We start from the raw sequence: 16,445 nt of genomic DNA on the forward strand, positions 1-16,445 counted from the left end.
CTATTTTTCATTTTCTTTATCAAATCGTTTTAAGTAAACAAGATGAACTGGAGCCTGTTCTCGAAGAAATATATCAATACCTTTTAGAGTTTTAAAATTTATTTGAAGGAAGAAGAAGCAACAGGCGTTAACAAGTAGGCAGAAGAAAAGCTAGACACAGAATGCGGCGTATCTAAGGCAAAAAGGCAGTTCAAAATATTTTAGTTTTGGTTTAGCTTCATTCTCATAGATCAATCCAAAGCTTTGATTTGCAAATTTAAAACTGTTACTGACTGAAAAGGTAAGTATCGGCGTCGTGAGTGTAATTTTAGAATCACGAAATGGACATTAATTTTTAAATGGAGCAGTTTAGAAAGATTTATTATAAGATGTTGCTATTTTTAGGACATAAAAGAGAAATTAACAAATTAAAATTGAGAATTAAAGTACTATTGCAGATTAAAGTTAATACTTTAGCTTCTCTACTTTTTATTTTACGTATACATATATTCCTTATGAAAACTGCGAAACCACTTGGTTTCTTCAGAACTGAATAGATTTTAGTTCCGATAAGACATATGACTTTTAATGATACAAACCCATGGTTGAATTTACAGAACAAAAGGATAAAATTAAATGCCCATAATTAGCATTTGGTGAAGACCCTATGCGTTGCAATAAGAGCTCATATTCATCGTAATATTGAATCAAACAGGTTTGGAATGTGCATCTAAGGAACAGCATTCCATATTTCTTCTATACGAGCCCAAGTTGATCAGTATTAGTTGTAAGACGAGTGCTATGAGCGACTTACTTACCAGTGGAATCCCAGACATGTTCCATATGCGCCATGTTTGGTTAATCGACAGGAGAAGGAAGAAGCGGCATCTAACACGTGGTAAAGAAGTTTACAACCTTTCAATGAACACGTGGACAGACATTGTCTTGTTGAAATACACATTCAGGTATGCACTGAATGAAGGGAATGACTTTGAGCTGCGCTACCTCCTGGATGCAACGGTTGCTGGTGAGAATACCTTCATTTCTTAGCAGACGAGATATCTCCATTATACCCAATGGCGCACTAGACCATCAAACTTAATGTTCGTCCAGTATGAGGCTGGATAATACATGACGGATGATGGTGCTGTCTACTATGTCCTACGCAAATTCGACCATCTTTGTACTCCAAACTGATCAAGAAAGACGATCTGTTGATAATCGTCACGCTGTATTGACGACTCCACTGTAGCCTCAGGCGCCGATGGTTTTGCGTGTGGACAGTTCTACGTAAAGCAATGTATGCAAGCAATCCACGACGCGGCAGACACTGGAGAATTGTAGGGCTCCAACGTTGTACCAACTGTCGAGATGAAGCTGCACGGTCGGTCACTATCACGTGGTCGGTCACTATCACCTGTCATTTCGTGTTGACGTAACATTTTGGGTCGATTATTCGTTCCTATTCAAGCAGCACAACGTGCTTGTTTGCTCTCTTTGTCATCGATGAGGTATAGTTACTTCTAAAACGGTTACTGCTGGCAGGATCAGGAAAAACTACTTTTAACGTTCCTTTTTGCAGTCTTCTATTTATGTATTTAACTCGACAGCTAAGCGGACGCATGCGCTGTTTAAAATTCTATGCGCAACATACCCTGATATGCATTCCATGTAAATTTCAGTTTATTCGCCAGATTCTTTCATTGGGTTGCAGTTTTCGCAAAAAGTATGTGTTTGAAAATATTATGTATTTGAATGTAACAGACATAAGTTATTTCTTTTTAGGAAATTATCTTTCAGTATTTAAATTTTTTTAATGTTTTTAACTTTGGATATTATTTTCTTTTTATCTTAAGATTTGTTCACAGTATCGGAAAATTTCTTTTATCTGTTTACCTCTGTGTATTTAGTTTTATTATTTTTATATGTTACATATTTGTGTGTATTAGTTATGCTTCTAGTTCCCTTTTTTATCTTACTTTTAAATTCTGTTATTTATATATAAAAGAAATCCATTATTTTTGTAATTTATAAAACTTGTAGCATTTATGTATAGCCTGTGCCTACATATTTTACGTCTGAGATTTACTTGGCTTTCCAAGCTTCGTGTTATATAGAAGATTGAAGCTTCATATTATTCATTATACAAAAGAAGGCGTACACAAATGTTGAAAATTTAAAGGCCAGAAAATCAAATGAATAAAAAATATAGTTTACTGTATCCTGCAATGCACATTAAATTTTACTTTATCCCTCCCTTTCTCACGCATATAAATAAGGGATTTTGATGTTTCAGTCTATTCCTCAGGATATAATAGAGGAAGGAAGACTATATTACTTAATTTTAGGTTTCCATATTTCAACAAGTACAGCTTACTCCTCATTTGGCGCGAAAGTTGCAACTTACAAAACGTTTATTCTTCAATTTTCAAAAACGGTTTAGTTCCACAGAAACCACGGATGACTAAAATCGCTGATATTGAAGCAGCACATAAGAGGACAAGATAGTATTTCAATTAAGTTCCGAGTCGAATATTGTTAACTGAGAACATTGGCTATCTGCAAACTAAATTAATAAGAATTAAATAATAACTGACATTTTTCGTTTTAAGAAAAATTAAAGATATAAAATAGCACTAACTTTCATAGGGAGGGAAGAAGTTGAGGTCAGCATGCCTTTTCAGTTTAACAAGCAGAGTATTCCAGTTGTATCGCAGAGGAATGCTAACAATTCGATCCGCAAGAGCCAGTGATAATCGAACGATTCGAAAAAGTATTACATCACCAATGCCTGTATGCACATCCGTGTCGATGATAGCTGTCTCCATGTCGAAAGAATTGACGACGAATACGTGTTTTAAGCTCGGAGGAGAAAGACTAGTGAGGTAATCTTCTAGACACTTCTCTGCATAATTATAGAGCTTTCGGTAATCCACTTGTTTGACCCGCTGTTGCAACTATTGAAATGAAATCATATAGTATTAACATTTTTACTTCTTAAAAGAACTGTTACTGCATATCACAATGCATTTACTATTATTAATTATGACCTGCTTCAATATATTACATTTTAAAAATTTCTAAAATCATATTTTTATTCTCTTTGAATATCATAAAAGAATTTAAGTGCTGGAAAAAATAACACATTTTAATTTTAAAAAAAATACATGAACATATTTTGATATTAAGCGGAGCAATTCTTATTACCATAATTAGCAGTTGGTTTTTGTATATGCTTTTTTTTATGTCTCTTAATTTTCCTCATTCAACTTTGAACTCGCCAAGTTTGGCTTAGTTTATTAGATTATGGCAAAACACTCGAGTACTATCTGTTTTATGAACTCCCTTTTAAGGTCGGACATTATTCATTCCTTTTTTAACTTAACCCTCTTTTCAAAGTTTTCTCTTTTCCTCCCGAATGCATCTACGATGACTACTTGTAGAAGAAAATTACTTTTCAGAACAGCTTTTCTTCTTCAACAGTAATGCTGCGCCTAAAAATCATTTCTCTTATTGTTGTGAATAGCATTTATGTTTGTCGTGGTCAGTAATACCTTTTAATTGTGCCTATACTATAGTATTTTCTCCCCGCTTTCTGCGTGACTTCGTGGTGTAACGATAGCACATTCGGCGAGTATTCGAGAGGTCCAGGTCCGAATCCCGGCGAGGGCATTGCTCATTTTTCATGTGTCTTTCTTTAAAAGAACCTAAAGTATCTACAATACATTCGTCGACGATGCCGGCTACACGAATTTTATCATTTAAAGCACACATTAATTGGTCACTGTATTCTTACCCTTCTAAACGTTATTACTTTTGCCTAATCTGTCTTACTCAAATCATAATGTGTAATAATTTTAAACATGAAAATATGAGTTAGTGAATAACTGGGTCCTTTAATGGATATACTCGTAGATCCAGAGCTATCAAAACAAGAGACGGTAGAATAACTCAATCTCGGGCTTTGCAACACAATTCGGGATTAAATCATTAGAATTAAAGTAAGTTAAAATTTGGATACACTCAATTACGCAGAAATTTTAATCTGCGGTGATAACGATATCTAGTAAAGGATATCATTATGTAAAAAGCGGCATCATCGGTGGTGTAAATACATAGCATAACATATAAATGCTTACTTTTCAACTTTAAAAAATTTGTAAAATGCGATAAAATCTCTCTAAGATGACCGCCAGCTGTTCCAGAAATTTAGATCATCTGTGCCAAGTAGCACACGACGTTGCAAACTGGTCCGAGAGGTTGCAAAGTGGTCGTGGTAACTTTTACGACGTCTTTACAACGTTGCGAAGACGCAAAATATTTGCCGTTGCATCTTGGCAATTTGTCGACGTCGCTGAAACGTCATGATATGACCGCATTTAGACGTGGTCGTTTTAGCATTTTTTTTTAGTTCATCAGCATTATTTTTAGAATGAAAAGAGACTAAATCTGCCCTTTTAAAGAATCTGAAGTCCGCATAAGATTTACTTTGCAATGTTTCAATACTTTATTTCATCTAAATATATTAATCTAAGATTCATCTAATGAAATGTAAATTTAATATAAATACTTTTGATTTATTAAATTTAATTATTACTAAAATACGTGCTAAATAATTGTTTAAAATTTTGTTAACATAATTAATACTTAAAATATTTTTTATAAATATTATATCAAAATATTTAGAAATGAAACTAATCTATAAAGTAAGTTATTAAGTTAGGCATTTTATATACTAAAAAATTATATTTCCGAAATCAATGCAAATCACGTGTTATCAACTATTTCACTACTGAAATATGACTTTATTTCTTATTTTTGAAGTAAGGACGAATTCACGGCTGTCCAATATATATGGCGGAAGGAGAAGCAGACCTGTACGTTATTTACTGGATGCTTAAATATAACGAACATCTCGAGATTTGCGCATTTTGGCTAGCTGCCAAATTCGAACAACTGCGCAATTAATTCAGATTCTAGCAGTTCTTTAAAGTCATTGGGTAAAGATGCCATCTGTAAGGCGTTTGAAAAGGCTTACTTCATGATTGAAATTGAATCAAGCAATGGCTGATATAAATAATATTGCTTATATTAAAAGTAGATGTATTGCACTGACAATCAAAGAACGCATTGTGAATCTTCTCATTGTTCTGGATCTATTTACTTCAACTGCCTTCAGCGATTGAAATTATCGTCAGAATGCTGAATTTGTGCTTATTTTGTGTGTGAATATCTGCTATTGTGAATCTAGTGTTCGCGAAATAGTGTCTCTGTGGTCTGTAGTGGTCTGTGGAAGATAGTGTTCGTGAAATAGTGTTTCTGTGGTTCATGAAATAGTGTCACTGTGGTTCGTGAAATAGTGTCTCTGTGGAAATAGTGTCTCTGTGGAAATAGTGTCTGTCTCCAATCGCTGTGTTTCCAGCAGTGCAATATTTGGATAAACTTACTAGCTTTGTGCTTCGGTTATAACGTTATAAGTGCTGTTTCGCATATCATTCATATTAATCGATTATTGTGTTCATATTAAAAAGTTGGCTTTCAGAATTAATTCATATAAAACCAAAAATAACATACAACGGTAAGCCACTTTGGTACCAGTACTTAATATGACTGCTGAAAATGAATTAGATATATGTATATAAGCAATAATTTATTACTATTAAAATTAATAATAATGCACATTCTATAGTATATTGTCTTTTGTACAGTATGCAGAAAAGGTTAATGATTTTAAACAGTGTATGACTGGATTGGATTATTGAATTATGGTAAAGCACGCGAGGGCTATCTGCTTAAAGGAAGGGATGCCTTCATGGAGGACTTTCTAAGGGAAACTGGCTCGTATACACGTTACACATGGGGAAAACCACGAAAACGCCCATGCAGCCAGCCCGTTCGCAGGATTCGAACTCGGATCGAACTACCAGTGTTCAGCGTCTTTACCGCTCGGCCGCTGGTGAGCCAAACAGCGTATGAAATGTATGATCTAAAAACTAGTGTTAAGGAAACATTAGCATTTTTATGAAATATTGTAATCTATACTTATGTGATATTTAATTGTGTAATATTAAAAGTACTAAGTATTTTTTATTGATTGCAAATTACAGTTTTATTACTTTCGTTTGGTATCTATTCTTCCAAACACTGTGTAATTCGCGTTTTTTTAAATATTGCCGTTATATATGTTTATTAGATTATCTCAATAAATGAATGTTGGAAATTAGGTTTTATTTTTTATTAAACTTAAGTATTAAGACATAATAACACGCCGAATAAATACTAATTCAGAAGTCAAACAACAAAAATCAGCGTTATACCTACAAAATTTTCACAGAAAAATATATTAAAAATTTTGTAGGTATAACGCTGATTTTTGTTGTTTGACTTCTGAATTAAACTTAAGTATATTCTATTTTCTTCGCTTACTTTCTATGTGCTTGTGGTAACTAAGAAATTCATAATAAATAGAAACAAAAAGTTTCATCACGTGCTATTTAACGAAGAGCTTACTTTAGCGTACTTAGTTTACTATCGTATAATATATTATCTCAATTATTTCTATACATTAACAAAAAGGAAAGTTATTGATTATAAAAAGTGCATGAAATAATCATTGTAATCTACCACTATTCTAAAATGTAGAAACTAAAAATAAGTAAATACATTAATATATGATCGAAAGAAATGGTGTTAAGAATCATCAGCATTACTAGTAAATACTGCAATCCATAATTATTGCACTTTTAATTGCTTACTATTTAAAAAACACAAATATTCTCTATTAATTGGAAATTTTAGTTTTGTTACATTCCTTCTGCTATTTATACTTTCAAACACTACTAGTTCATGTTTTTCCTTAAATAGTGCAGTCATGTAAGTTGTTTGTTAGATTATTATTTCATTTTAGATATGAATATGGGAAAATTATTAGATTTAGGTATACTTTTGATCACATTTATTAACTACTTTATACTGTCTTTCATTTGCTATCTTGGAGATATAGAAGTTGATGGTTATATTTTTTACTGTGAAAAACGAATAAATTTATTTATACTTGAGTTCAGGTAAAATACTAATTATGTTACCTTAAAAACCACTTCCTAATTTATCATCACAGGAGCAATTTTCAATGTCTCTGAGATTTAACAGAAATAAATGTGATAATGCTGTTATCAGAAACGCTCTTTTTCTTACCCAAACATATATATCTTTACTTTTATTTATGTCTAATTGAGTTTTATTTACTTAAAACCTACTATTAATGTTATATATTTATAATAACCACTTTCATAATTACTCTCAGTTAAGGAAAAAAAAATGATGAAGTCTTAAATAATCGTAATTTATAATTTAAATTATTTTTAAAATATAGTTTAAAGTACTGAAAAGAATTAAGACGATTATTAATTATGCATATTTAGTCTAAAGAGAAATTTAAAAACTTTAAAGTACTGAAAATAATTAAGGCTATTATTAATTATGCATATTTAGTGTAAAGAGAAAAAATAGTATTATCTTCTGGTTTTCAGGAGATGATAAAATATTTAAACTTTAGAAAAATACAAGGAATACAAAATTTTAAGAAAGAAGAAAAATATATTAATTATTAAGCTTATTTTTCTGCATGAAGCAATATGTAACACAAGGACATACTAATAACGACATTTTCACAACTGTTGCAAAAAGGTGGAATTTGGCGAACATTTAGGCGTCTTTAAGACGTTGTGATACGATGCTTTCACAACCAAAATATTACCTGCGAAAGACGCAATAACGACGTCTATGGGACAAAACCTCATCTGCAAAGACGTAATAAACACGTCTTTGCAACGGTTGCAAAACAGTGGATGTTCGCGGACATCTGGGCGTCTTAAAGACGACATATTGCAACGTTTTCGCAACGATCCGCGACGAGTTTGCAACGTCGTTACGACGTTGTTGTGCTACTTGGGGTGGAAGGGATCACCTCAGAGAACTTGACTATCGGCGATGCTTAATAGCAATTTTCATTAACGCTGTCAGAAGTGCTCGATATTTTCAAAAACACGCGAGGTCGTTCGTCATTTTGCTTCCACAAATGGTTGAATGAATACGAGTAGTAGAATATAATGAGTTTCGCCACAGCTAAATCAGATTGTTTTCATTTAATCTTCGGCCGAATAACTCTAGCATATCTCCGTAATCAAATGACAGTCTAGTGATTTTCTTCATCTGTGTCTCGCGAGTTTTCTTGGTTGTTGTTGTTTTGCCTATGACTTTGATGGATGAATGGTTGCCAGAGCCTCAAGGAAGTTCGACTTCTACTTCCACCCAGGACTAAAGAGAAGGGCTAGCTCATAGAGCGTTTTCCCCTGAAACAGGCAGTGAGGAGTGATGACGTAGCAATGATGCCACTGAGCGCGGAGATGCAATTGACAACATAGAAATTAGCGTTTTAAATTTGAAGAATCAGCGTTTAAAATGAGCTGTGTGTGAAAGATAGCTATAATTTGGAAGAGACAATGTTACTGCAGTATGCATTTTACACTGAACATTACAAAATTTAATAGCACTTACTCAATTTTAAAATAATAGATAAAATGCGCTACTCTTAGCATATAGTTCCTTTTTTTATTTGCAGGGATTTTTTTTTCTTTAAATGCTTGTTTGTTTCTAATCATTTCTTTATCTGCATGTTAACTAAGTGAACTGTACTACTGCTAAGATAACTATAATAACAGCTATTTAAAATTAATGAAAAAAACAACCTTAAATTGGCATAGTTTTAAACGTGTATAGTTTTAAACGTGTATGGTTATATATGGCAAAATTTCTGCTAATCTAAGTTTGAGTTTCAGCCTAATTGTAAATTTTACACTAGCATATTTTCTCCCGATTCATTATAATAACATATATTTTTTTTAAATAATTTTGTAACTTAGGCTTACATCGATATTTCATTTAAATAAATACATGTAAAATTGTTATCTTAATTTAGACAAAACAACTTTACTCACAGTACCTAAAATAATTATTTAATTTTTCAAAAGTGGGGGTTAAAGAGGCAGGTCTTCTTATGCCAATTACTTTAATATTATACTTTATATATATTTTATCTAGAATGCTAAGCTAGCACAAAATCGAATCAATAATAACAGAGGATACAATAAAAATAACTGTAACAATAACTTAAGAGAATTAGTTCTCATTTGAAATATGCTTTACGCTATTAACTTCTAAAATGCAATCTAGAAATATTTCAAATCAAAACATATTATATATACTTACTTTTTGTCTCTCGTTTCCCTTGACCATTAAATAATTTGGTTTTAGTTTGTGACACAATTTAATTCTCTTTAATAATATCAATATTTAAAACAGTTCCATCTTCTAAAACAAATCCTTTATCTAAAAAGTGGTTTCTCAGTAATTTGAGCCCAACAGAGGCCGAGCGGTAAAGTCGCTGAACACTGGTAGTTCGGTCCGAGGTTCGAATCCCGCGAACGGGCTGGCTGCATGGGCGTTTTCGTGGTTTTCCCCATGTGTAACGTGTATACGAGCCAGTTTCCCTTAGAAAGTCCTCCACAAAGGCATCCCTCCCCTTAGGCAGATAGCCCTAGTGTGCTTTGTCATAATTAAATACACCAACACTCAGTAATTTGAGGCAGTGCGCTAAATCTGCAAAAACCCATATTTTTTTCGTTTGGAATACTGGATTTGGAAAATGAGAACTATTAATCGAAATCTGTAACTCTTTCCACAAAGTAGTAGATCCTCCTAAATCAGACACTATTGCTTTCACTTCTACTCTAGATGATTGAATATGTCTTATGAGTGAAAAAAGAAGTTCTTTCTTCATTGGAGTGTTAAAATAAAAAAATATTGGTTGTTTCCACTGCGAAATGAGATCTCTGATTAAAACAAACTGCACTTTTTGAAAAGGACCGATTTTGGTCCAGTTTAGAGTCATAGCAGAGTTTAGAATCTATGTGCATTTCGTCGAAACTGAGAACGCATATTTTTTCTACAGAATTCAAATATTGGCATCTTTCCTTCATTACCGCAAGAACATCACTCTGAATTCCTGGACTACATGAAAATTTAGCGCATCATCTCTTTAATGTGCTAGTGCTAGGTAAAGGAATTCCCATTTTTTCTTTCCAAAAATCGTAGCTTTTAGATGACAGACCTCTTTTGACAATGCAACGTGAAATATCTTAACTAGTCCACCGGATTTTTTCCTTCTTTTCTAGCAATGCGTTAATCTGCGTCTTTGTAAAAATATGCTTTAGACGTTTTTCCAAATTCTCCGATCTGTTCTGTTTTTTCCTAAATTTCGCTGTTTGGGATTTTAATTCCTCAATTTCCGATACAAATTTCTTTCTAGATGTCGTCCACCTTCTTTGTCGCTGAGCAAACATTCTAAAATCTTTCTTTTCTCTATTTTTCAATATTTTATTACAATTTTCTAAGGATATTATTTTGTTCTTCAAATTATCAATACATTCTTGTTTATCTTTACACTTAGGGCACTCAGGGATATTGTCACATAGGGCATTGTCACTTGTGAGTTTTATTTCAAAATCATTCACATTTGATTTATTATTGTCAGCTTCAATTTCGTTCTCGGTCTCAAAATAAATTTTCTTTGGGCTTAATTCGTGTAGTCTTTCAAAAGCACTCTGCATTAGTTTTTTCAAATGTCTCCGATTTCTTGGTGTTATTTTGTTTACTGCACACGATAAATTTACTTTCGGCACAGCATTGCATTTCAACAGTTTCTTTTGCGGCAATCCAAGCAAGCGATTTCTCATGTCATCTTCATAATCACTGCACAGAAAATGTTCGCTGCAAATTCTTGCGTTTTTCACATTAATAGAATCCTGTCTTCGACATTTATGTATCCATTCTTTCGTCAAAAGCAAATTGTCCTTGGGGAAAGCATGAAATACAATATCTCTTCCTTTCGTATTTCTATAAGTGTTACGGCACGTTGCTACAGCACAAGAAGCCATATTACATAAAGGATACTTTAAATATAGAATTTAAAAGGAAAACTGACTAAAACTACATATACACAAATTATTTTAAATATTTGCATTATTAGAAAACAAATATTATGATTAAAATTAATTTGGGATATGCGATCTCCAGAAAATCGTCTCGCAACTGAATGAAACTACAGTTTTAAAGGCGCGAAATCAGAGCAGGTGCAACAGAGATACGTCAGATTACTTCCGGTTCCCCCCCTCTATGAGACTCGCGTCGGCGAGGAGTCGAACAAAGGAATGACCTAGCCCTTCTATTTATCCCTGCTTCCACCGCAGTTTTAAGGGACAGCACCCGGGGGGGTCTGAGGAGTCTCTCACCCCTCTCCCATCTACCAAACCCCACGGGAGGACTTTCGACTCACCACATATTTAAAGTCGCCCTATGCCGCAAAGACACTATTTACATTTACAAACATCCATGCCTTCTCCGGGATACCAACCCGGGCCCTTCGGCGGTAGGCTCTCCTAACCTTTATATTGTCTGAGCGGCTTCTTGGCTGTTTTAAAGTGGGATTATGTCCGCTTAAAAAGAACGGAGAGCCTTTTTTGATGTCTTTCTTCCCCAGTTTGATTTTTTTCCACGTCTCTTCTACATCGCATCACTTAGTTTCCGAAATCTTAAACTTCTTTTATAGTAGTAAATTTTCAGAAGGAAATAATTATAATTTGAATGCATCAAATATAGTTGATTTATTAGCGAATATTTTTAGACAGCAAGACCTAAACACGATCAGTTATCCATAAATATGGACTGAAACTTTCGTAACAAATATAAATAAATAAGTAGTATGTACAGTACTCAAAGACAAATCCTCTTTTACAATAATAATAACAAACAAATTCTAAATGAAACCATTACTTTTACCAAATGAAATATTTTATATTTTCATCAGCTGATATATTTTTGATTTTCATCTGCTGGCAATCGGAATATATTTTTTTGAATATATGTTGCATGTACGAAATAATACGAAACTTGGAAATCTTTTGTTTATATTTCTTACTGTTTATTTATCTTTTCTATTTACCGTTGGAGCAGATAGCCCTTGAGGCTTTGCCGTAATCACATAAACCAAACTTATTTACCGTTATACTTCGTTTGTATACGATAATAACAAAGAAATTGAAGAGAAACCATAGAGGATATTTGTATGATTTTGTCAAATCTACTTCTGTACACAAATACATACATACATATATATATAATCAGAGTAATAAACTGGAAAACAAATATCTCAAAAAATGTTATTACCAACACAATAATTAATCAAATGCACAGAATGAAAAATATCAGAACAGGAGTTAACTACTTAAAAGATGAACTTATTTTGCTGATATACGTACTTTTAGGAAAAAAACATTCTTCACGTTTTATTAAATATTCATTTAGAAAAGCAGGGGTTAATTTTTATTTCCTAATTTAACTAAACTAGTACGTTATGTTAAGATACAATAACACGTCGAACAAATACTAATTCAGAAGTCAAACAACAAAAATCAGCGTTATATTTTCAAATTTTCACAGTTGACTAGTTTCGATGGTTTTACCGAACCACCATCCTCAGCTGCAAAAGCGCAAATGAATGAATGAATCATTCATTTGCGCTTTTGCATTTGAAGATGTTTTGAAGATTTGTGTATAATGTATTTATTGCATCTGAGTACTATACTTTTATTTAAAAAAAAAGCAGATATTTATTTGTGTAAAGACACAGACGTCGCTGGTCCTGGTTGACGACTTTCGCGTTTTCTTAACTATTTTCCTGACTTTTAGACAGAGATTATTATGCTTCTATTATTTTAACTCCAAAACTAAAAGTAAACTTCTTAAGAGATTTATGACTACAAAAAATTACAGCCAAACAGAAGACTGCGCTCTAAAAGTTTTTCTTTCGCCAACCAATCACGTGTACGGTTCTACGCTCTCGTTAAAAAAAAAAAAAAAATCTGATAAACATAGGCGTCTGTTTTGATGAATTGGGATGGGAGGTGCTGCATCACCCACCATACTCCCCCGATATCAAACACTTGGATTTCCATTTATTCCGATCCCTACAACATTTTCTTAGTGCCAAAAAATTTGAAAATTTGAATGATGTCCATAATGCCATCTTGAGCTATTTTACTCAAAACCCAATTGATTTATATCGGTCCGGGGATTGAAAATTTGCACAATTGATGGCAAAAGGTTGTTGATAACAAGGGTGATTACATTATTGATTAAAAATAAAAACGTGTTAAAAATTTATTCGTGTGAATTGAATGTAAGAAAGGGACATTACTTTCCGGTCCCCCTATTATTTAAACCATAAATTATCTTTATGTTTTTTTTTTTTTTTTTGTATATCAAGGGAATTTATTAGTATATATTCAAGGATCAATTGTGAAGAAACGGGATAATCCCCAAATTACAGTGAATCTGCTAAAGGAAAATTATTTGCGATTTCCCCCTGAAAAGTCATTTCTCCTTTGGCAAATAAACAATAATTTAATTTTGATTTTTACATTTTTTTCTATTGTAAAAATACTTTAACATTTCTGTTTCCTTTGCATAATTTTATAATGTCAGGTAAATACATACCTGACATATACATAATACATATCTTCAGGTAATCATTAATAACATAATACATATCTTCAGGTAATCATTAATAACATAATACATATCTTCAGGTAAACTTTAATAGCTAATGCTTTCCATTCATCAGCCCTATTTGACCTTCACAGTTCTAAATTAGTTGAATTGCATTTTAATTTAATTTTAGTTATAATAATATTTAAATACTAGTCCTAGCAGGTAATAATTAAATCCTAATATTATATATATATATATATATATATATATATATGTATTATTGTTTTCAGAAATTATGTAATTTATATCAAAATAAAATATACGATACCCTCAGAAATCCACTTTTACCGAGTTCAATTAACTTAAGAACCGTAGGATTAGATGACAAAAATTGCTTGGCTACTCTGTAATAGTCAGGCAGTTTAGCAAGGATTCGTTGCATATGAGGTTCAGCTGCTTCTTTACTCAACAAAGCTACTTTAACAATGATTTCTCCGCATCGGTACTCTGTCAATGGCTGAAGTTTGTCTTTTAAGGCATTCACGACTGTGGCGAAAACATTTTTGACATCTTCACTGGGATCATCAAGGAAATCTTGTAATTTTTCTGCACAAAAATTAAAGAAATGCATTTAATAATAAGACAAATAAATGAATATTTAAATTTAATTTATTATTATCAAGTCTGATTTTGTAACAAAAAATTTTTAATAAAGCGCCAATCAAACTTCTACTTTTACTAAATAATTAATAACATTTTAAAATGAAAGCAGGTAAAGAAATAAAGTGTTATTGCGAATTGGCAACATGTAATTCCTGTTTAATTAAACAGTTTACGCAGGCATACTTTAAGTACTGAGCTGTCTATTTTCAAAAGTTTAAGATCTTTTTTTAGACAAAAATTTAGGGCATGTTCTGACTGTGGCATAACTGTCGCAAGTGGCATGAAACGAACTTCCTTGTTGTTCAAAGAAACATTTGCTATAGAAACCGGTGTAATGATTTTGTCTAAATGTTCTAACCTTTCTACTTTACACCAAGAGAGTTTAAAAGCAGGCCAGTTCAGCGAAATAAATAAGCTGAAGATCAGAGGACCACATTTACGAATGCACAGTTTACTTTCTCTTATTTTCTACAGCTTGGACCACGTATGACTGTCGCGAACGAAACTAATGATTTTTATGCTTCAACTATGACAACTGCAATTGCTTAAGCCATAGGTTTTCTTTTTTTTTAGTGCTTTAGCCATAGGTTTCTTGTAAGATATTCGTTTGTATGCTGGAATAGGAAAGACGCTTAACTTCATCAACTCTTAAAACTTCTTATTTCAGGCTTGACTTCTGCAGCGTGACGAAATTTAGTGGAATAACATGTCTTTAGTTGCCAATATCATGATACATCGGCAATTCTGTATTACGGACGTCAGCCAATAACGCCAACGAAGCTTGTCATTGCGCATGCCTGAAGCATAAACCATGCTAGGACTAGACGCTACTCTGCCAACCTACAACTTCGCAAGCATTATACTTAAAAGCACAAACTACTGCGCAATCAATGGTATATTTTAAGGATTACGTTCAGCAGGTATTTTTTTTTATCCAATGGCGAGCCGTCAGCCGACTTCGGCTTGGCCACTTGACTTCGGCTTGGCCAGAAGTGGTGGTCACTTTATCATAAAGGCACCTAATAGGTTGCCAACCTTTTCCTTCTATGAAGGGACAGACACTTACAACCATGCCTATTATCGCAGTCGGCTCCCCTAACTACTGGTCGGCCGTTTAGCAGGTATTGAAGTACTTTAATTTCCCATGTCAGCTGATAATTGGAAAGCATTGAAATTTATTCACAATGTCAACCTAATCGCGTACGGATACTATGTACAACGCAACTGAAGTAAATTTCAAGTTGATGCTTGCTTTCGGTAATATATAATCATACAAGTAAACAGAGAATGATTTACTGGAATATTGTTGCATGCAACAGTTTGAGCTCAGAATATATTTAGACATTGTTGGTCTAAGTATATTCTGAAGTTTATTTGATGTTGCGGGAAAATTTAGTGGAATTTTTAACCAATAAAGTTTTTTTTTTCTTTTTAAAAGTTAAAAATTTCACGAAGAATTCTATTTTAAATAAGATGAAATTATTAATCGCTCAAATGCGCTAGTTTTATTTCAAGCTTCTCGCTAAATTCCTTTTAGTAGTCTTGAATTTAAGTCGATTAGTGGAAACAAAGAAATTATGTATGTTAATAAATTTGTTGTTGAGTATCTCCGTTAATTTAGCACGCAAAGTGTGGCCTGTTTCCTTTTCAACTGAATAAAATGGAATAATAGGCATTACTAAATTAATTAATATTCTGTTATAATATTTGTTCCAATCACATTTATATAATTGGCTTATGAAGTTACACTGTTGCATATTTGTTAGAGAGAAAACGAAGCACTACAAGCACGCATGTAAGTTGCAATTAAATGAATTACAGTATGAAAGCAAAATCAGCGAATACCACTTTCCAAAAGCAGAATATTAAAAGTTAAGAATATATTTTGTAGATAAATTTCTCGTAGAGTTATGCTACTAAAACTCTCAGGCGATTCATCGCCCCATCTGTGAAAGTAAGTACAGATTCGGGAGAAGGTTTAACAAACCTTCAATTTAAAACTTTTAATTGAACAGATGCACGTCTTGTGTCTGCAATTTAAATCTTCGGAGCTTGCAGAATTTCAGATAACATAGAAAATGAATTAAAATTCAAAGTAAAATTAATGCTAAAAATTGGTAGTGAAAAAGCCTTACAAACATTGATTCAGTTCTAACTAAGTGCGGGAGGAAATTCAGCTATTAAAAAGGCTAACGCTG

General features: G+C 32.7%; 1 protein-coding gene across 2 annotated transcripts in view; it reads right to left on the reverse strand.

The window, feature by feature from the left end:
• LOC118181421 (apolipophorins-like) overlaps window positions 1-16,445 on the reverse strand; it is a 149,269-nt gene that overhangs the window by 24,314 nt on the left and 108,510 nt on the right. For both annotated transcript variants that reach the window (XM_085809892.1, XM_085809893.1), the window contains exons 27-28: window positions 13,913-14,190; window positions 2,621-2,936 (exon numbers count right to left, since the gene is read on the reverse strand). In XM_085809892.1, coding sequence (XP_085666018.1) covers window positions 2,621-2,936; window positions 13,913-14,190 — 594 coding nt within the window. The remainder of the gene's footprint in view (window positions 1-2,620; window positions 2,937-13,912; window positions 14,191-16,445) is intronic.

The sequence above is a fragment of the Stegodyphus dumicola genome, chromosome X2, assembly GCF_044657685.1.
Source record: "Stegodyphus dumicola isolate Sdum_Otavi_A_Nest chromosome X2, ASM4465768v1".
Classification (NCBI taxonomy): Eukaryota; Metazoa; Arthropoda; class Arachnida; order Araneae; family Eresidae; genus Stegodyphus; species Stegodyphus dumicola.